This window comes from Antechinus flavipes, chromosome 3, assembly GCF_016432865.1.
Source record: "Antechinus flavipes isolate AdamAnt ecotype Samford, QLD, Australia chromosome 3, AdamAnt_v2, whole genome shotgun sequence".
NCBI lineage: Eukaryota > Metazoa > Chordata > Mammalia > Dasyuromorphia > Dasyuridae > Antechinus > Antechinus flavipes.
In genome coordinates, this window is record NC_067400.1 from 564074698 (window position 1) to 564095964 (window position 21267).

Below are 21267 nucleotides of genomic sequence, written 5' to 3' on the forward strand. Positions count from 1 at the left end.
ACATTCAGCTTAAAACAAAAGTATTTTCTGAGATGGTAGAAACAATAGTAACAATGTATTTTCTCCAATATACTGGAGCGCACTCTCCTACCCACAACCACATACAATATTAATGGAGTGATTACTAGTACCAGACAGGATATCTAGGGAATACATCGAGCTAAGGCAACTCAACTGCAGGTCCCCAGAATCCTTTCCTTTCTGTAGTGTCAGCACGCTGCTTGCTCTGGTGCAGTGTCTCTGCTGGATAGTTTGCTCAGCTGAACTTTTTGAAACTGTTTCTCTCTGCAGCTCAACTCTCAACATCCAGAGCTGGTTTTCTCTGGACTCACAGAAATCAGTCATACTGCTCAGAACTGTTTCCTGATTGAATCCTCAATTCAATTCCTAGACAGTATACATCACTTGTTAAAGGGTCATCAATTCCTGAACAGCCTCGTTTTATCAATGTTGTAGAGTTCCTTCTCTACCAGATGAAGAAATTGAGGAAAACACAAATTAAATGGCTTATCCAAGGTCACACAGCTAGTATGTATATGAGGTTATATTTGGATCCAGGTCTAACTAACTCCAGGTTTAACTCTCTATTCACTGTGCCACCCAGCTGCTTCTAAAGAGAGAGGAGAGGAAGAGAAGGAGAACATATGGAACTTAAATTTTATATATACAAACACACACACACACACACACACACACACACACACACACATATATACTGTAAAAATTGTTTGCAACGAGAAAAAAATACAAAAACAAAAGGTATTCTGATCAATTTACTTCTGATTATTTAAGTGACCCAGAGCTGGGATTAGAAAGATAGCTATCCCATAAGGCCTTATTATCATATTTGGAGCAGGAATAAGAAAACTGAAGCCCAGAGAAAGGAAGGAATTTACAAACAGTCCCACAGATAAGTAGCTGATCCTATATGCTGACTCCAAATTCAGTGTTCTCTTTATCCCACCATAATGCTTCTTGAATTCAGGGAAAGGCTGAAAGACAAATAACTGAGATACAGAAAAGGACCCAAGAGAATCCTGAAAAGTAATATGGAAAATGTGTGGAGGGAAGAGATCCCTTTCACCTGGGGAGTCTGGAACCGCTTCATGCTAGGGAGGAGGGGCCACCAGAGTCGGGTCTTAATGAAGGGAGAGATTTGAACAGACGGGATCCGGTTGAAGTTAGGCTGGGGACGAAATCTATTCCAGACATGGGGATTTCTAGAGGGATTTCTAGATGTCTCAGAGAACAGGCAAGGGAGTGGTATGAGATACAGCCAGACTAGTTAGCTGGAATTAGATTGTGGAGGGCCATAAATGGAATTTATACTGACTTGTCAGTGGGGAGGTAACTGGGAGTCAGGAGATGGTAGGTGTCCACCTATTGGATCTGCCACCTATTTGGGGGGGTGACCAGGAACAAGTCACTGCCCAATTTCTTCAGCTTGTAAAATGAAGGGATGGACCCAATGGCTGCTCTGATCCCTTCCACCACCAATGTCTCTGCCCTGGGGCATTATTTCAGCAAGGGACGTGATTCATATATGCATACAGAAGATTATTCTGCCAACGTCTGAAGGCTGAATTAGAGGGTGGAGGCAGTGGAGGAGGAAGACCGGTTAGGAGGCTACCGGAATATTTCTGCACCCCCCTCAACCCGCTCCCGGGCTCCTCTGAAGTGGGTGTGGGGAACAGACACCCTAAGCTTCTACACTCGACGGACTTTAGGCGTGTGACTGTCTGTCTTTCTGAAACACAGGGAGGGGAGAAAGAAAATGAGACAGAAATAAGACAGACAGAGAGGATCAAGGAACTAAGAAGTTTTCTGCGGTCGGACAGCAGTCAAGTTACGGAGGGATGGGGGGGGGGGGGAAGGGGAGTAAGGGCTGGCTGGAAAGCGAGAAAGAGGGAATGGGGGAGGTGGGGTGTGGAGGCAAACTGGAAGAGCGCAGCCCCTCCTGCCTGCCTGCGTCCCCAGGGGGAGGGGACGCGGAGTCATTCTGACGCCGACCTCCCTCAGTCCCCCTCCTCCTATTTTGGGGGGCTGCCCCCTTCCCTCTCCCAAACCTATCCATGAATCACCCGAGTAGGGAGCGGGAGAGGAAGGCGGGGCCGTGACCCATTCATGCCGGGAATCGGATCCAGATGTTCCTGCCTCATGCAGCTGCTCCTTTGCCTTTTTTGGCTAAAAACGTGCAGCCGACAGCGAATCCCCAGGGGGAAAGGCGGCCGGCCCCCCTCTCCCCCACTTCAAACCGTTGCGGGAAAGTGTTGGGGGGGCAGGGAGCTATTAAGGGGGTCCAGGGACGGACTGTGGTAATGAAAGGGAAGGCGCCTCTCTTCTTGCTAGCTCATCCCTTTTGGGGGCTTTGTAAGGCGCAAGGGATGAGGGGAAAAGGGAGGTGAGGGTGTTTGTAGAGGACATGGATGTAGCTCAACAGAAGTGAAAAGAAGGCCTTTGGATAGGATCAGTTTTCCTCATCTCTAAAATGGGAGTAATTACACTTTCATTATCTACTTCAAAACACTGTTGTGAGGATAAGATTATTATAATAATGAGTATTTAGATAGCCCTTTAAGGCTGGAAAACAGCTTTAAAAAAAATACTGCCTTACTTGATCCTCATAAGAACGTTAGGAGGTGGTTGCTGTTAATTATACTCATTTTACAGATGAGAACACTCTATCAGAGCTTGATACTGGCCCTGAGGCTGCAAACAGTCTTCCTGATTCCAAGTCCTGGCTCTATCCACTGTACTGTATTCCTGCCTCTTTAAAGAGCTATAGAAACCATCAATCAACAAGCATTTATTGAGCACCAACTATGTGCCAGGCATTGTGGTAGCCCCTGGGGATAGAGATATGAGTCATTAAAATTGTAACCCTGTCGTGCTATATTTTAAGAAGTCTAACATATGGGGAGGGGGAGTTAGAATTAGGATGTTTCTAATAGAGACATCTTCCTGATAGTCATTTGATGTATGAGCTCTGCCTGTGGGGCTCAGTTTCCTCATCAGTAAAATGGTGAAAAATGATGCTTGCCCAGAGCTGACATTAGGGAAAGGGCTCTGTAAGTTTCAAACACTCTAGAAAGAGTGGTCTTTATTTATTTATTTTGCCATCATTCTGATCCCCAGAAAAGGCAGAAGATTCAAGTTATTCTTCAAGCTGTGGCAGGAGGCCAGGCCTTGGAAAAAGTGGGGGACGCTGTGTGTGCTGGGGAGTGGGAGAGATTGTGTGATCACTTTCACTGGGCTCCATTCCACAGCAGAGGCAGTAGGAGAGGGCCACCATTCTCCAGAGATCCTGCCAGATGTGTGTTTAACACCCATGCCCTTTGAAGAGAGAAAAGGTTTTTGGGGCAAAAAGAGGAAGCCTCCTCACCTCAAAAAATAACTGCTACAGTTTCATCACACTTTTATTGCAGAAGCAAGGAAGGAGAGAGGATGGATGATTCCCCCTTCCCCTTCACTCCCCCGGCCCCAATGAAGCCCCTCTGTCTTTTTCTCCTCCTCACGGCCATACTCCCATCCTGCCCCCACCCCAAGCTTCAGAGATGAGGACAGCAAAGGGTCATGTCAGGCCTCTGCTGAGGTGGCCTGGGTGGAAGACCCTCTGGGAGGATGAAGAAAATCAGGGTTTTGAGGCCCTCAGCCCTGGCTTTGGGGTGGGCAGGAGTGGTCTCAAGTTTAAGGACTTTGGTTAGAGACTTGGGGGTTAGGATTTCAGGCAGGGCAGGAGGCCCTCAGTGAGGATGTTGGGTTCCACTGTCTCCAAGAGTTAGAAGGGTCCAAGCTCTACCTGAGGAGAACAATTGTTCTACAACATCCTGAACAAATGGTCGTCCAGCCTCTCCTTGAATACCTCCAGCAACAGGGAGCTCACTACATCCTGAACTGGGACTGGGGAGCTGTGGGAATGGGGGCATCCTGAGTTTGGGATGGGACAGCCAAGGGGACATTTGGGTTTATAGTAGACCCCAGTTTTGAGGTGGGAGTATCCTGGGAGGTCCCCAGCCGGGGAGGCTCCTTCAGAGATCAGCTTGGCTGCATCCTTGGCAGATAACTTGATCTCCATCAGGTATGAATCCCTGGCCCACGAGGGAGGTTGAGCAACGGGCACAGCAGAAGCAGCTGTGGTGCCAGTGCCGATCTTCAAATGACACATACTTGCCCCCGCCAAGTCCTGTTTGGGGCAGGGGAAATGGAAAAGGTGAGGTCGGATCCCCCAGTACCCTCCTCCCCTTCCCAGAAGGCTTCCCTCACTCCTCCAGCTACAATGTGACGGGTCCCCATTATGGGCCAGGGAAAGGTCCCCCAACCAGCCCCTACCACCACAACCCCCCTCCCCAACAGCTCCAACCCCCCACCTGTGATGGGCCGCTTGCAGCTGCTACATTTCGGTGCATAGAGCTCCCCAAAGCAAGTCACGCAATAGGGGTCGTCGTCCCGGGACGTGAACTGTTGGCCGGCCAGGGGAGTTTGGCAGCCGGTGCAGACCAGGCACTCTCGGTGCCAGGGCTGATCACGATAAGTCACTCCTCCTTGTGTCAGTGTCTGGTGGGACAGGGACACCGTCAGGGGACATGACGCCAAGGGCGAAGGGACTCGGGAGACAGCGGGGAAACACAGGGTAGGGAAGGGGGTCTCGAGGAGAGGGGCGCTCCTCTCCATGTTCTCCAGTTCCCCTCGGAAGACAGGGCAAAGCCTTGGGAAGCTGACATGGGAAGGCGCTGGACATTTTAGAGATACAACCCCTAGTCAAGAGCCCTGACCAAGCCTTCCACAACTGCATGTTCTCCCCCATCTCTCCCCATCTCACCTTGCTGCAGCGGGCACAGCGAGGGGCAAATTTGTTTTCGTAGCAGGGCACGCAGTAGTGAGCGCCCTTGTCGGGCACGAAGGAGCGGGAGCCCAGGGGCTGCTCACAGCCGCTGCAGAGGAAGCAGTGTTCGTGCCAGGTCTGACCCCCATACTCTAGCTTCCGAGACCCTAGTTGAGAGGGACATGGGGTCAAAGGGCGGAAAGGCACAGCCCCTCCCCCTGCAAGCCCAGCGCAGCCCCCGTGCCCATCCTCCCCACTCAGGAACCCGTACCGGGCATGACGGTCTCCCCACAGGCCGAGCACTGGGAGGAGAAGGCGCTGCAGTAGCACTCGTTACACAAGAGTTCATTGTCCTGGCAAGTAAAAGGCTCGTCCGCTAGGGACCTCTCGCAGCGGCAGCAGCGGAAGCAGCCTTCGTGGTAGTGACGATCCTCATAGAACAGCTCCTGGGGGGGACGCCGGGTTAGGGTCACCCCAACCCCCCACTCTCAAGGCCTTGTGATCTCTGGGCAGAAACTCTGTCCCCGCCTGCCTCCCCTTCCCCATTTATCAGAGAAAGTAAAGCTCAGAATAGACCTAAGGTGAAACCTAAGCGTCGAGACCAGCGCCAGCGTGGCAGCTGCGCCCTGCTCACCCGAGAGTCGTGCCCAATGAGCTCCTTGCACTCGGCGCATGTGTTGGCGAAGGTGCCGTCGTAGCAGGGGACGCAGTGGGGGCCACCCTCTGCCTGGATATATTTCCGGCCATACAGGGACTCCCCGCACTTGGCGCAGTCGAAGGCCTCGCTCATGGTGGTGTCGAGGGCCCTGAGGGGGAGATCAGAACCAGTTAGGGGTTTCGTGTCCAGGGAGGCAGGTGATCAGGTGCCAAGGGAACAGAGAAAGTCAGAGGGAGGAACTCGGATCCCTACTCGGATACTACAATCAGGCTGGCGCATTTATTATTTGTAATTCTTATTTTATAATATTATATTAATACATAATCATTATAACATATATTATATGATAAATATTATTATATATATTACATTAACTCAAGAAGGTGGGCTACCAGGTATAAAGGGGACAGAGAAAGTCAGAGGGAGGAACTTGAATTCCTTAGCCCTACTCAATAAAATAAGAAAGATCGGCATCAGGTGAGCTAGAATGGGATAGCCGAAAGGGATAGTCATCATGGGTACCACAATCAGGATGGAGCAATAAGAGATATAGGTTGGTTTTGGTTTTTTTTAAACCTAATCTTTCTTAGACACACAGATAGTTAATACCAGAAATATTTCACTCTCTTTGGCCTGAAGCTATTTGTCATATGGTATGTCAAAGCCCCAAGAGCCACAATTTTCAAAACTTGCCTAATCTTTTCTCAACTCTTGGGCTAAACTGGGGAATTTAGTTCATCCCAAGCAGGGGAGGCAGAAATCAGAGACAGTCCTAGAAGGGGTAAGCCAGATTTGACTGAATTGTGCTGAGGAAAGGACAGGGGAGAATTTGCCTTTGATGTCTTATCTCGGGGCTGAGTGGCTAAAGGTCTGGAGAGAGGTCCTGGGGGATTGTGGACAAACATAACCGGTGTGTGGAGGGCTCCCCATCTTCTGTGGATACATATCCCACTCTGAATCTCCAGGGGAGAAGGGTCAGGTCAGGGACAGGAAGAAGAGACTGCTTCCTAATTTGGGCCCTAGCTGAGCCTGATGGAGGGATGAACCCCCTCCCCCACCAGTGACTCACTTCCTGTCCTAGCTTTGAGAAGTTCCTTCCACTAACCACCCTCCTCACTACTTCCCCCATCCCAAGCTTTCCTTCCCTGATCTGGGTAAGGGGGCAAAGTGACAGTCAGGCTTCCTCTCTATCCCTCTTAATAACTGTTGAGTTTCACCTTGAAAAATTCTATCCCTTTCCTAGGCACTCAGAGAGCACCAAGGCGACCTTATTTTGGGATCAAACTGATTCAGGAGTCCAGAATTGTGGACAGAGCAGGGAGAGACTTCAATATGGGGTTAGAAGCCAGGATGGTGTCAGAGAGAACAGGGGTCAGGAGAAAGGGAAGCACTCTGGTGTACTGGAAAGTCTGTTGCATTTGAAGTCTGAAGTTTGGGGTTCAAATCCCAGCTCTCATACTACTTGTTTGACTTTGGGTCTCATTCACATTCAAGCCCTTGATTTCCTCATCAGTTAACTATTTTTATATAATGCTTTAAAGTTTTCCAAGGGGGAAGTTAGAGGCTTAAACTATTAGTTTCCAAGTTTTTTTCCAGTGCTAAATCTATGTATGATTAATCAACAAACATTTATTGAGAACCTACTATGTCCCAGGGATCATGCTAGGTGCTGAGGATCTGAAGCCCAAATATGAAACTCCTTGCACTTCAGGCACTTACATTGTAGGTGTAAAGACAACATACACATACATAAATATAATAACAGCTTTTCCAAAACCTTCCCAAAGAGGCTATAGTTAATACAGCTTTAAAGGCCATGTGGATTTTTGTACAAATTGCTGTTGTAATTGTGTTGAGAGAGAGGATTCAGTGATGGTTTCAAAGAAGTTAAAAAACAGAGGATAGAGAGGTTCTCTTTCTTGATAGTATTGTTTAAACTATTGCTTTTCTAAAAGGATTATAAGATTTTTTGAGAAAGGATTTTATTTAAGATCTTGAGTGAACTAAACGGTGGAACTGTGTTTCCAGAAGAAGTAATCTGCAGTTACACTAATGACTGCAAGTGACTATGACTGTTTTCTTTCTAACAGATAAAATGTTTTTATTTAATCTTATGAAATTAAGGAACTTAATATGTAAATATATATGAATAACTATGATGCAGAAAAGATTTGATGAACTGAGGTTTAAACTGGAACTTAGTTTACTGTTAGCTATATTAAATGTTATTAATGAGTAAATAAATAAATACACTCCTAGTTTACCTTAGAGCTTGAGGTAAAGTACTACTTAAGTAGCAGGCTGAGGGGTGACCTATAAGTGAGCATGGGCCTTATATAATCCAGCTAATAATAATATACAAAGTAAGTGGAAAGGAATTTTTGGAGGGATGACACTAGCAGCTGGGCACTTAAGGGGTAGGTGATGAGGGAGATATACTAGCTCCTCATGGTCCATCCCCAGGAAAAAAAAAAAAGAGATGCCAAAAGTTGCTTCTCCTCACCTCTGCTCCCCTATTAGAGCCCTATCATTTTACTATATATTTATTTTGTATATATCTTGAGTTTACCCATCTGCAAACATATCATATTGCTCTACTGCAGGGGTTTTTAACCTCTGGGTCATGGATCCTTTTTTTCCAATCACATTTTAAAAATGCATAAAATACATAGAAACACAAAAGAAAGCAATTATATTACAATATGCTTATTGTGATCAAAATATATTTCAAGAAATATGCTCAGTGATGGCAGGGGTTAAGAAGTCCTGTTCTAGTGTAATGTAAACTCCCTGAGGGCCAGGGTATTTAATTTTCTTCTCTCCATCCCCAGCCCTTAGCCAAGTGCCTGGCAGACATTTAATTAATGCTTGTTGATTGACTGGTTGAAGGTGGGAGGAGGCAGCAGTTGGCAGAATGAAGCTGAAAGGTGAGAATTCAGTGTAGGAAGGTTCCTAGGACTTGAGGAGGAACGGTTAGGGTTCCAGAAGCCCTTTCTCCTAAGCCTGCCTCTTTCCCTTCCATTCCCCAGGCCTCCAGCCACTCAAATCCATTTGTTTTCCCACAGCATGAACTGGCAGGCTTGGTGTCAAACATATGCAGCATCTGTGGGGAGCACAGATGGCCAGATGTCAAAATTCACTAGCAAATGGAAAGAAACAAAGAAAAAAAAAAGATGGGTACAAAGAGAGAGGAGGCTTGTGTTGCACAGTATCTCTCAGACAGGTCACTACTACCTGTACCTTCACCATGACTGATCTTATTTGGCTTCTCCTCAGACTTTAGGATTGACTAACCTGTGGTTTAAGAGAATGTAAGGTCATTCCTCCCCTCCCCCTGGCTCTGTAGTAAATGGTTCCCTCTCTGCCTTTTCCTGGTTTTCTGAAGGGGACATATAAAGAAGAATTTGCACTTGGAGGGAGGAAAGCAGAGATGGCGTTTTATAGTGAGATTTGGCTCCAGGAGGAGTGTGAGTTCCAATTCTGCCACTCAGCCCTGATCACAAAGTTATATGACCTTGAATAAGTCATTCTATTTCACTGACCCTCAGTTTTCTCATCTGTAAAATAGGGGCAGTAATAACCTGCTCTGCCTTTCTCATAGTTGTCAAGAAAAAAGGAGTTTTTGAACATTAAAATGCCACATAAAATGTGAGCTACAATTATCTTATCTTCCTACATCTAAATCCTACTTCCCTTTGGCTCTCAGCTGGGCTCAGGGGGGAGGGAGGGAGGGAGGGAGGCGGAAGGAGGGGAGCCCTAGGAGCTGTTGCTGCAGACACCCGGCCCCCAAACCTCAGACAGTTTCCATTTTCTCAGGAACAAAGCGTGTTTGTGGGGTGAGGTCATCAGCGCAGCTGCCTGTGCAGCAGGCGCAGGAGCTGGAGTCTGTGGGACTGGGGGCTGGGGGGAAGGGGGGTCCCAGGTTACCCTAACCCCCGTCTCAGAAGCTTCTAAGACAGAAGTCCCATAGGTAGAGACCAGTCTCCTTGCCCTTAGCCTCAAATCTGGCCTCCTTGGGGCACCTGGAACCCAGCCTGGGCTGAGACAGAGAAAGGTAACCGAGTGAGACAGGAAGGGGCTGGAAAAAGGAGGAGGAGAAGATGGGAAGGCTCTGGAGCAGAAGCAGAGAAAAGCCGGGGAAGTTAAAGGGACAGAGACCAGAACATCTGATTCCACTGGAAAAAAGTAGCCAGGTTAGCTAGCTGCCCTTATCCTTCCTCATATTACCTTCAGGCTTCCCATTACACTAATCCATCCTGCTCCCCAACACAAGTTTAGTTACTCAATTGGTCTTCCCGCCTCACCTCAGTTTCCCTTTCAGCTCCCTTCATTTTATCCTTTGTACCTCTCTGCCCCCCTTACTATCACACTTCCCTAAATGCTGTCCCTCCTTCCTCCCCACAGACTCTCCTGTTCCCTTCCCCTGCCACATTTGGAAGAGCTGGGGAGAGGGAGCTACAGTCAAGAGACCAGATCTTCCCCAAGATCTTCTATTCCGACTTTGAGGAAGCCTCAGTGGAAGACTCCTCCCCAGCAAACCTCATTCTGATGAGCTGAGCTCAGTCCAGGTTGGGTGGGATTATCTCGTTTCCCTCCACCTCATATAAGCCCATGGGAGTTGGACTAAGTGCCCTAGAGAGTTCTTTCCCTGAAACAGTGATAGGATCAATGGATTTAGGGGAAAGAAACCAGATAAAGAGCTGAGGTTTCTTTGGGGATCTGTCATTCCTGGGGAACTGAGACTCCCTGTCAGATTACCCTGACCACAGTGATCCTTTCCAGGGACATTCCTTTTCTGGGACTCAGGAGTTCACATCAGTTCCTTGGGTCATGGTGGTTTGGGGAGGTGCTATCAGAAATGAGTTGTTCGCTCCCTCTAGGCTGTATAATAGGATATAGGAAATCAGTGTTTACCTGACTAAAAGCTTTAAGAGCAGACAATACGGGACTCTATTAGGATCCCTGAGCGTATTCCTGAGGGGACTATTGCTCTGTGGCTCAGCTTCCCCTTCTGTACAGAGGGGAAGACCCCTCTGGGAAAGGATCTCTGCAGAATTGAGAAAGCTCTGGAGAAAACAGGTTCCTGTTTTCCAGAATCTTCCTCCCTTCTAGCCTGGACACCTCTATCCCCACACTCTTTCCCCTCCATCCCACCCCCCAGCCCATGCTTCCTTTGGCTCAGCATCTGAAGCTCTGCTTGGCCATTCAACACTATTTGTAAGAGTGGTCAGTGCAGGTGGGGAGTGTGGCAGGACATCCGTCTGGGAGTGTTCAGGACCCTTTCCTTCCTCCCTGGCCTGGCTTCCAGCTCTTGAGACAAGGGGTTTCCCCTCCGGAGTTTAGGAGAGGAGGAAATCAGAGAAGAATAATACTAGTTGACATTCATAAAGCACTTACCATAGATTATCTTATTAAATCCTCACAGCCCTTTGAAGTAGCAACTACAGATATTATCCTTAGCTGCCCGTGGCAGAACTTAAACCAACATCAGATTCTGGACCAATATTCCGTAATCTACAAAGTCCATCTGGTCTTCCTGTAGTAGCCAAGCCTTCTGGGTGAGATGTAGAGACTCAAAGTCACTCTCTTTTCTCTTCCTCCTTTTTTCCCTCATCCCCACCACTTTATACCCTCCATCTGCTTTTGTTGAGCTTTCTGCTCCTCAACTTTAGGTACTGGCCAGATTGGGGGTGAGGGCAAGAAGTCACTAGGATGCAGTTTTAGTGTAATTGATTCCCTCTTCTCCCAGAGTACCAGAGTTACAAACAAAAATATCACCTCTCTGAGATTTACACTGAGCCATTTAGTATATTCTTAACTCCTGGAAGTCTGTCTGCCAGGACAGGGGTAGCACCCTATGTTATTGATTCCCTATGCCCAGGAGTGGGCAGGTTTTGAGTTTCCCCAGTGCAGTGTTGGTGGGTAACAAAGATTAAAGAATCTCCATCCCTCCTAGGCTTTAGTCCAAGGCTGAGACTCTTCCAAGAGGGAGTATCTTCTGTGCGCTCTCCCTTCTTAAATTTCTTACAGCACTGGGTCTAACTCTTTGCTCCTATCACTTTCTCTCTAGGAGGAGGTTTAGTTTTGTTCCCACTGAGTCGGGTCCTCCACAGTAGAGTCTAAGTTCTGGCCAGGTTAGAGTAGTGGCTCTAGAAATTGTCATCTGGGTATTCTTGAAATGGAACATAGTGCCTTGCACTCATTTGGTAATAAATATTTGGTGAATTGAATTGAATGGAATTGTTGTATTCTATGAAAGTGAATTGGATTTAAGGGAGGGAAGCCAGTGCAAAATCACTAGCCTCACCTTCTCCTCTGGAGCCACCTGGACCAGACAGACATCAGGAAGACTGAAGATGGCCCTGGATGAAGTGGGAGACCTTAGCCTTTTTAACTTAAGGTCCTTAACAGATCTCTGATCTGTTCAGGCAATGCCATTCAGTAATTAAGTCTAGGTAAGAAATGGCACCCTGAATAGAGTACTAGTCCAGGAGTCAAAAAGACTTAAGTTCAAATCTGATCTCAGACGTGTCATAGTGTGTGATCCCATGTAAATCACTTCACCCCGTTTGCCTCAATTTCCTCATCTGCAAAACGAGTTAGAGAATTTCAGAGGTTTCAAAGAATCGGGCTATGAAGGTGACCAAGTTCAATTGAAAACTTACTTGCTTCCTCCCTCCCCCCCAAAAAACAACCCCATTTTGTTGTACTCTATAGCCAAAGAATGGAGGCCCTCTCTAAGGGCAAAAATGTGGTGAGGGCTCTCGGGTCAGCCTGTCCAGCAGGAGAGTCAAGTGGAAACGCAGGTTTCCCCCCAGATTCAGCCTGCTTAGCTCCAGTTGAAAAAATACTCTAAGAATCCCAGACTTCAGGGTTACCCAGACATCTTCTTTCTGATAACACCTGGTGGATTGCCTGTGAGTCCCACAGGAACCATGGGTTGCTAAGAGGCTGTCAATACTGAATTCTCAGGGGAGAAGAGAGATTTGGAAATGCTCAGAGAACATTAACAGGGTTAGGGGCTAAGTTCCCTGTGGGGGTGGAGGTGGGTCAGACACTCCCACTTCCCTAAAGGTTCATGCCAATCAAGTTTCCCATTATGCCCACTAAGTACACTGTTTGGAAGGGCATACAAATGTGAGGACATTCATCTCCCCACTGGCTAGCAGAAACCTGCCCTGCCCCCCACCCCCCAGCTGTGACTACAACTACAACCTTCTCTCTCTGCCCTCCTCCCCCTTTCCTCCCCTTCCTCAGATTCCTGGGGATGGTGGGTTTGTTGACAGAATACTCAAGGGGAGAAATTTAACTCTCTTCCTCCCCCCCACCCCCTTCTCTCTCCCTCCCTCTCTGTCTCCTACCAGCTGCCTGGCACCAAACCTAAATTCTCTTTCCCCCCTCCCCCAACATGGGGGCCTGGAAAGCCAATGCTGCTTGAAAAAGGAAAAGGCTTGGGAAGGGGGCGGCTGGGGAAGCTCCCCTGGGCTCCGGGATGGGCAGTTCATTCAGTCTTTCTCCCCTGGGGCTGAGACTCTGGGACAGAGATTTGAATTGGAAGATCAAAGTTTGGGGGTAGCCAGGTATGTCTGAGTCTCTATGTGTCTGTTTCTCTTTCCCTGATGCCTCCTCCATCTTTGTCTCTTAATTGCTGTGTCTCAGTCTCTGGGTGTCTCCGAGTTTCTGTCTTTTCCTTCTCCAACTTGGCTCCCCACAACAATCCCACACCCAGCGGGACAGCGGGAGCCTTCCCCCCGCCTCCCCGGCCTCCCTTCCCTAGTCCCCCAAGGGAGAGCCTGGCCAGGATCAGAAACGAACCGGCCGGTTCCCAGCGGGAAGGCACAGACAGCGGCCGTTGGGGAAGGGCGGGGAAGGGGGAGATGTCAGTGGGGTTTCGGCAGCGGGGAGCTCACTCCCATCCCCGGCCACGACCGTGCAGCTCGGCTCAGCACGGTCTCCCGGGCTCTGGGGGCGCTCGGAAGCTGGAACCCTGGGCAAGCGGGCAGGCAAGCAAGCCGGGGACAGGCGGAGAAACAGCTGCCGTTAACCCTTGGTGTACCTACCAGCCGAGAACTCTTCTGCGCCCCCCGCACCCCACACTCCCGCCACACCTTCCCGTCCCAGCAGGAGGGGACTGACTCTCCTGGGACATGGGGCTGCCGGGCAAATTCAAAGCCTGAGTCTAGCCAGGAGACTTAATGGGGTGGAGGAGGGGGGCGCAGCCGCAGCGAGGGCAGGGTGAGGAGTGCTGGGGGGCAGGGTCCGGGTTGGCCGGTTCTGCCCGCCGCCGTGCGCGGGGCGGTGGCTCTTACCTGGGAGGCCGGGGCCGGACTCGCGGCTCAAGCGACTCCTGTCCGAGACTGTGTGGGCGACTCTGAGCACAACGTCCCTAACCCCTCCCGGAGGAAGTGAGGGCGGGAGCCCGCCCAGCCCAGCCCGGACCCCGCCCCCGGCCCCCCTCCCCCCAACTCAGCCCAGTGCCTCTCGGACCCACCCCCCTCCTTGTTGCTCTCTCCCCACAACCTGGGACCCCGCCTCCTCCACCGGATTACCCTCCCCGAGCCCCTTTCCCCAAGCTCGGCCTATCTATGCCTGTCCTTCTGTGGCCCTGAGCCTCAGCCAAGGGCCTCGCACATAGTAGGCATTTTGAATTGAAAGCCTTCCTGAGGCTCTTCGGAGACCCTTCCTCTGGCCTCCGTGGGTAACAACCAGGAGGTATTATCAGGTAAGGGTCGGGCTTTAGATTTAATTTAGAATTTTCTTAATCTAGCCCAATCCTTCGTTTTGAGAAACTGAGGCCCAGAGGGTATAAGCGCCTTGCTTAAATCACCTAGACAGAAGGGCTAGGATCAGAATCACACAAGTGACAAGAGTGTCAAAACTAGGATCTGAAAGGCAGAAAATAGAATTCCAGATCCTGCTCGTTTTCTACTATTGCAGGTCCTCTGACTCACTCCTTATCTATCCACTGATCTCTTCCCTTTTCCGTAGTGGAATCTTTCTACTCCAAGAATCTGAATGTGGCTTCAAGGAATTCCTACCTGTGCTTGGAGTGGAAGTGTCTTTTGTCCCTGAGATCCCTAGCCCAGGATGGCTGCTGAGTATAAATTAGAATCCGCCACTGGAGTGGGGGGGACTCAATTGGGAGTAGCTTAGTTGTAGCCAAGGCAGGGGCAGGGTAGGGCATGTTGGTGTCCCAGGTCATAGAATGGTTAGTTTTAAAGCTGGAAGGATATTTAAAGAACAACTAGTTATAGTATCATAGACCCAGAGCTGGAGGGACCTTTGAGGTCATCTATTGTAATTTCCTCATTGTACATGAGGGGAACCTGAGGCCTGCAAACTTGTTTAAAATCATCTCTGGGAGGGAGGGAATTTGAACCCAGGCCTTTAACTGCAGTCAATGGCTTCCCACTGTATCAGGGTATTTCAGAGCTTTCCCATTTTACAGGGGGAAAAAAAGCAAAACAAAACAGGTTGAGAGAACAAGTGTATTCCCCCAAAGTTACATGGGTAATGTGTCATTCTCCCTAGGTGACTTGAGAGGCGTGGGGGGGGGGGGGCACACTCCTGTTACTCATAATGGTGACAGCAAGGAAAAAGATTCTTGCAAATGAATCTGTGACCTTCCAGAGTTCTTTATTTAAAAGTTCTCAGTGTCTTGAGAGAGAGAAAAAGAGAGAATATGTGTGGGGAGGTAGGAGAATAGTAGAAGGAAGATGAGAGAGAGAGAAAGAGAGAGACAGAGTGTGTGTGTACATAGGGAGGTGGGGGAATAGTAGAAGGGAGACGCCTCTTTCTCCAACCTACCCTCAGGCCCCATCCTTGACACCAAAAATATCCTGACTCTACTGCCTCTGTTTCCCCAGAGTCCAGAAATAGCCTTGACCTTTGGGGCCCTGGGGAGAGCCTGATGATCCTTGATCCCTTGATCCCAGTACTTTTAGAAAAGCAAGAGAGAAAGGCCAGTGGCTGGGGGTGGGGGTGGTAGAGCTTTTTTTGCTCCGACCTACTCCTGTGCCATAGGAGGCTGGGTGACTGCCTGCCTGCTGCCAGTGACACCCTGTCCCCTCCAATGCTTTGATACACCCCCACCAAGGGACGATGGGGCTTGTCACCAGAAATAAATAGCCCCTGAGTGATTGAGGGAGGGAAGGAGGGGGAGGTGAGGAGGCTCTGCTGGGGCTGTTTGCAAAATAAAGAGACAACAAACTGATCCTGGAAATAACCTTCCAGATAAACTGGCTCCAGGGACAATTAAGAACAGAAATTCAAATCCCAGGAGAGCCTCTTGGGCCCCCCTAGCTCCCCCCTCACTCAGTTTTCTTTCCATGCTGAGGCTCTTGGCCTCTAATACTGCTTCTTTTCTTCTTGAGACCCAAGGGGTTCAGATCAGTGCTAAATTTATTCTGAGCCCTGTGGCGAAGGAAAGCCTGGCCTATGAAGCTTTTCATGTGGTTGTGGGACAGATCCTTTCCAGTGTCTGTGCCCCAATTTCTCATCTGTAAAATGAAGGGGTTGGCCTAGATGGTCCAAGTTCCCTTTCAACTGGAATGATCTGTGAGGAGGCATCCATACTGGAGTCCTGGAGGTCTGAGCCTTTGGCCACTGATTTGTGGTCTGGCCTTCTGGGGAGAGTCTGACCACTTAGAGGGAGAGGATTCTGTCCTGGGAAAGGGAGGGAACCCTGGGCAGAAGGGAAGCACTGAGCATTGGAATGGATTCCAGGAGCCTGGCTCTTGTAAGGAAGAAAGTAACAGAGAAGAAACTAAGGGTTCACGGCTGAACGAAGGAAGTTGAAATCTTTGTCTTTCTCCATCCCTTGTTAAGTTAGGGTTCTGTTGTTGCAGGGCTGGGAAACTAGGGAACGGAATGACAGGAAAGAATGAAAGAGATTCAGACAACATTAGAACTGGGAGAATCTTAGACCACAGAGAGCCACAGAATGTTAGAGTGGTAAGGAACTTTAGAACATAGAATGGGAGGGCAGTTCAAAGACCATGTAGCGCCATCACTCATTTTACAGATAGAGAAACTGAGATCTCGTTTGTTACAGAGTTAGAACTCGGGACTTCTGATTTATGATGGTAGACTTCAAGCTGGAAAGAGCCTTACAGGCCATCCCCTTTAACTTCCTAACAGATGGGGAAACTGAGGTTAAATGACTTGTGTAAGGTCACATAATAATAATAGTGGTGGAAATACAAGTCATTCCACTGCAACAGGCTAGGTAGTACACTATGACATGCACTTATCATGCCAAAAGCTCTGTGGTCTGAATTGGGGGAGCCCATCAAGATAAAAAAAATTGGTCCCTGTCCTCTAAGAGCTTATTATCAGGTAGGACAAGACCTGTACTCAAATAACCACAATACAGAATAGAACATAAGAGCACAAGAGATGTAACTAAGTAACAAGAGAGTTAGCAGGAGGCAGAGATCACTTTCAGCTAGCAAAGATAGCCAGGGAGCTCTGGGTCTTAAGGATGGGTAGGTTTTAGGATTAGGAATTTAAGTGGACTCTGGAGACAGAGGGTAATCGCCTAATTTTGGAGTCAGTTAATAAATATTATATTAAGCACCTACTATTTGCTCAGCATTAGGGATAACAGTCCCTACGTCCAAGGACAGAACAGTCTACTTGGGGGAGATAACAAACAAACAATGATGTACAAACAAGTTCTAGACTGGATAAATCGGAGCTAATCAACAGAGCTAAGGCACTAGCTTTAAGGGGGATTGGGAAAGACTTCCTGGGGGGGGGGATTTTGGCTGGGACATGAAGGAAACCAGAGAAACCCAGAGGCCCACATGAAATGGGAGAGAATTCCAGGTGAGAAAAAGTGAGCTGCAGACAGGATTTGGCTAAGATCACAAAAACAGTAAACCTAGCCAGGCTGGGATTCAGAAGCAGGTAGTTCACTTTTCATTTCACTTGGCCATGTTGCCCAGCTAGAGTAGGCTCTGGAGCTGGCTGCAAATTCGGTCGTTGTCTTTTTGCCCCTCTCCACGGCCCATGATCCTCACCAGGCCTGTCTCAGGCTTTTTGGGCTGTGGGAATATATTACTAGGAGACTTGGTAGGGCTTAGACTCCTTGGACTTTCTGTTCTTTCCTTTCCCCTACCCTAGAGGCTTCATGAAACAGGTGCACGGGCAAGCAGGCAGACAGGCAGCTGCCCCTGAGCCACCCCTGGCAGCTCGGGGATGGGAGAAGAGGGGGTGGAGGGAGGAGTAATGTGCAGTAAAGGTTAGGAGGGGTCGGTTCCAGCATATGCATACTCTTTGTCCAGCCTGGACTCGGCTCCACCGAATAGGAAGGAGTTTGCTTGCTCTGTGGTAGTGTGACACAGAATGTCAGAGCTGGGAAGAGCCTTAGAACACTGTATCAGAACTGGGAGGGTTCTCAGAATACACGATGACTGGAAGGGATCTTAGAACACTGTATCAGAACTGGGAGGGTTCTCAGAATACACGATGACTGGAAGGGATCTTAGAACACAGTATCAGAACTGGGAGGGTTCTCAGAATACAAAATTATCAGGACCAGGAGGAATTTAGAATGTCAGAACTTGGAGAATCTTAGAACACAGAATATCAGCCTGGGAGCATCCTTAGAACACAGAATGTCAGAGATGGGACGGGGAAGGGAAATCTTAGAACACCGAATGTCAAGCTGGGAGAGACCTTGAGTCACTTTCTCTAAATGCAAAAAACACAAAATGGAATGAAAACCAGCCTTACTTCTCTGATAGCTGTACTGTTACTCTATTTCAACATCTCCTTTCCCTGACATCAAGAGAACTTCCTAGATTCCTGTTGGGGTGTGTGTGTTGAAGTCTTAGGGAGATGATGTGCAAGAACACTATTTCTGGGCTACTATTGTGATTAGTGACATACCTTTAAATTTCTAGGGACCAGAGCAGAACCAGCATTACTTTGTGTATCCCCAGAATGGCCCTCCCATTTGAAAGGCATGTAGGCTCAATGGGAAGAACATTGGATTGCAAGTTAGAAAGCCTGGGCCTGAGTTCTAGCTCTATTACTTCCTAATTTAGCCAAAACATTTCACTGCCGAGTCTCTGTCTTCATCTATAAAATGGGAATAATAATATCTGTTTTGTAGGATTATGAGGAAGATTAGGTGACATAATTGTATGTGGAGGTACTTGAGAAGCCAATTCAGATATGACTGATTATTCAGTAGATATTTAGTGTTGGGTTTAGGACTTTTGGGGGTAAGTAGTACAATGGGTATTTTATCAGTTAGATTCCTATGCCCTGAGGTGTACTGGGTGGGAGTGGGATGGTAGAATGTAGAAGCAGTTCTTCCCAGGTGGGTTTTGTCATAGATCAGCCCAGCCTCCAATATAAACCTCCCAGAACAGTAGTGAGAACACTAGTGAGTTTCTTAGGCTCCATTCATCTGTAAGTTCTGATCAGATTAATACAAGTCAATAGGGTGGGGAAGGAGAGGGGGGGATGTGTGTGAGAGGACTCTGTGAGAGTCACTCTAGAGAGGGAAATACTTCCTTGTAAACACTGGGCTGATTTCAGATTCTTCTACCCTGAGATCCTGCCTCTCAGTGGTAAGTTTGTGTCAGAGAACACAGAATTTAGGGCTGGGAAGAGCCTTAGAACATAGAATATCAGAACTGAGAGGGTTCTCAGAACACAAAATTATTAGGGGTGGGAGGGTCCTTAGAACACAGAATGTCAGAGATGGGAGGGACCTTGGGTCATAGATTGTCAGAGATGGAAAGAATTGTTATGTCATCTAGTCCAGTCCAATAATTTTATAGGCAGGAGACCATCACATAGAGAGCAAGGGACTTGTTAATGGCAGAGCTCAGATGAAAACAGGTCATTTGGTTCCCAGACCAGTTGCTTTTTTCCATTGCCCCCTTTCCTATCTGGAGTTCCAGATACAACTAGAATGATTCATTAATGTATTATGATGGGGGTGGGGACATCTAAAAGCAAGACAAAGTTCAAAAATATAATGTGGTAGGTAAGATGTGTGTAAAAAATTAAACAATGTGTGAAACATATGAGCATGACTTATAAGACTATGCTGCCTAAGATCCCCAAATTCTGGGGGTCCTGGAGAAAGGCTGGAATCCTGCTGGGCCAGATTAGGCCCAGGAAGCTTTAGTCCATGCCATGGAACAAGCCCTGATTACAGTCTTGGTGACTAGAGGGTACAGTGTTCCCTATTAACAGGGTATCTTGGTGAGAGTTTGTCCCCGTATGGAGGAGAAGGCTTGGCTCTGGAGGGTGTTTATCACACCTCCAAAGGTGGGGTGGTTAACTTTGGGCATATAATCAATTGATCTTCTCTGGGTCTGTTTCCTCATCAGTAAAATGAGAGGCTGAAATAGAGGCTCTCTGAAGCTTCTTCAAATTGTGGCTGTAGCTATGACCCTATGACCTTGTCTGAATTACCTGATTGACTAAAAGGTATGGCCTTAAAAACTCTAAAATCCTGGGACCCTGAGTCCTGACTCCTGTACTTAGCAGGTAGGTGACTTTGAGCAAACAGAACATGTTTACATTATTGGTATCACAGGATTGTGGAGGGGAAAGTGCTTTGTAAAACACAGCACAGAAATGAGAACCACTGTTATTCCATTCTTTGGACCTCAGTTTCCTATTATGTAAAATGGGAATAAGAACATGCATCTAGCTTCCCTCATAGTCTTATGGGGCCATACATGGATGTGAAAGTGGTTTGTAACTTGTAAACGACTATAAAGGAATTTTAATATGGAGCCAGAGAAGTCTTAATTCTCAGATCTAGGAGGAACTGTGAATCCATTTCTTTTTGCTTCCATGACCCAACATGAATGGCAGTCAGTTATATGGGGCAACTGCAACCACCAAAGAGCAGCAAATTAAACCCAGATCAGTGGGAAAAGGGGTAAACACTATTAAGAAAAGACACATTTAGGTTTCTCATGTTTAGCTCAGTCTCCGGGAAGTGGCAATTTATGTTTTGAGGGATCAACTCAAAGATGATCTCAAAGATGACCCTGGAGCTTGCCATTGCTTTTAAGTTCATGAATTTTGAAATCTCCTGCTTCAATCACAATCTACTGGCTTTTCAGCTCCCCTCCCCCACTTCTCCTTACATAACCTTACTCTTTATCCACACTGTGACTGCAAATATCTTGATTCCTCAATTCTCTCAGGTCCTCTCCCCTGCATTATCTCCTATGCCTTCTTTCCCCCTGCTTTACCCCTCGTTGAACCAATTCAGCTCTATATTATCCTCCCTTGAATCTCTATCCCCTTTATCATATTGCTGATTACACCTAGCTAAGTCCTAGCTCTCGATCACTCCTATTTGTTCCTTTTGTTCCTATACATATGTATCTTGAAAAAAAGGTTACTCACAGAACCATCCTGCCTGGGTGCTCTTCAAATTTGTCACACAACCCCAACTGGGCCCTCAATGCTGCTAGGCAACCCTGCTATACTCTCCTACTCTCCTCAGTGGCTTTTCCAAACCTTTTTCTCCCTTCTTACATCCCCATAGCTCTTCCCCTTTTCTTAGCTGAGAATCTTGTCTCATATTTTAGAGAAAAATAATGGATGATTCCTCATCTCTTTTCCTCATTCCCTATCAAACAGATGCTTTCTGTCATTTCCTCCTTCACTACCCACTTTTTCATTTATTTTATTTTTATGTGAGGCAGTTGGGGTTAAGTGACTTGCCCAAGTCAAACAGCCAATGAATGTTAAGTGTCTGAGGCTGAATCTGAACTCAGAATTATGGTCCTGAATTCAGGAC

General features: G+C 47.8%; 1 protein-coding gene across 2 annotated transcripts; it reads right to left on the reverse strand.

Moving 5' to 3' along the window:
- Positions 1-760: 760 nt before the first annotated feature.
- Positions 761-13897, reverse strand: FHL3 (four and a half LIM domains 3). 2 transcript variants are annotated; one of them, XM_051987740.1, is made up of 6 exons: positions 13790-13897; positions 5457-5628; positions 5094-5268; positions 4820-4989; positions 4368-4554; positions 761-4183 (listed from the first exon to the last, which is right to left on the reverse strand). In XM_051987740.1, exons 2-6 carry the CDS (start codon positions 5610-5612, stop codon positions 4029-4031), a joined length of 843 nt encoding a protein of 280 aa, XP_051843700.1. In that variant the 5' UTR covers positions 5613-5628; positions 13790-13897; the 3' UTR covers positions 761-4028. The 2 variants fall into 2 exon arrangements, with proteins under 2 accessions (XP_051843700.1, XP_051843701.1); XM_051987741.1 differs by lacking the exon at positions 13790-13897 and adding an exon at positions 10878-10973.
- Between the last annotated feature and the right edge of the window lie 7370 nt (positions 13898-21267).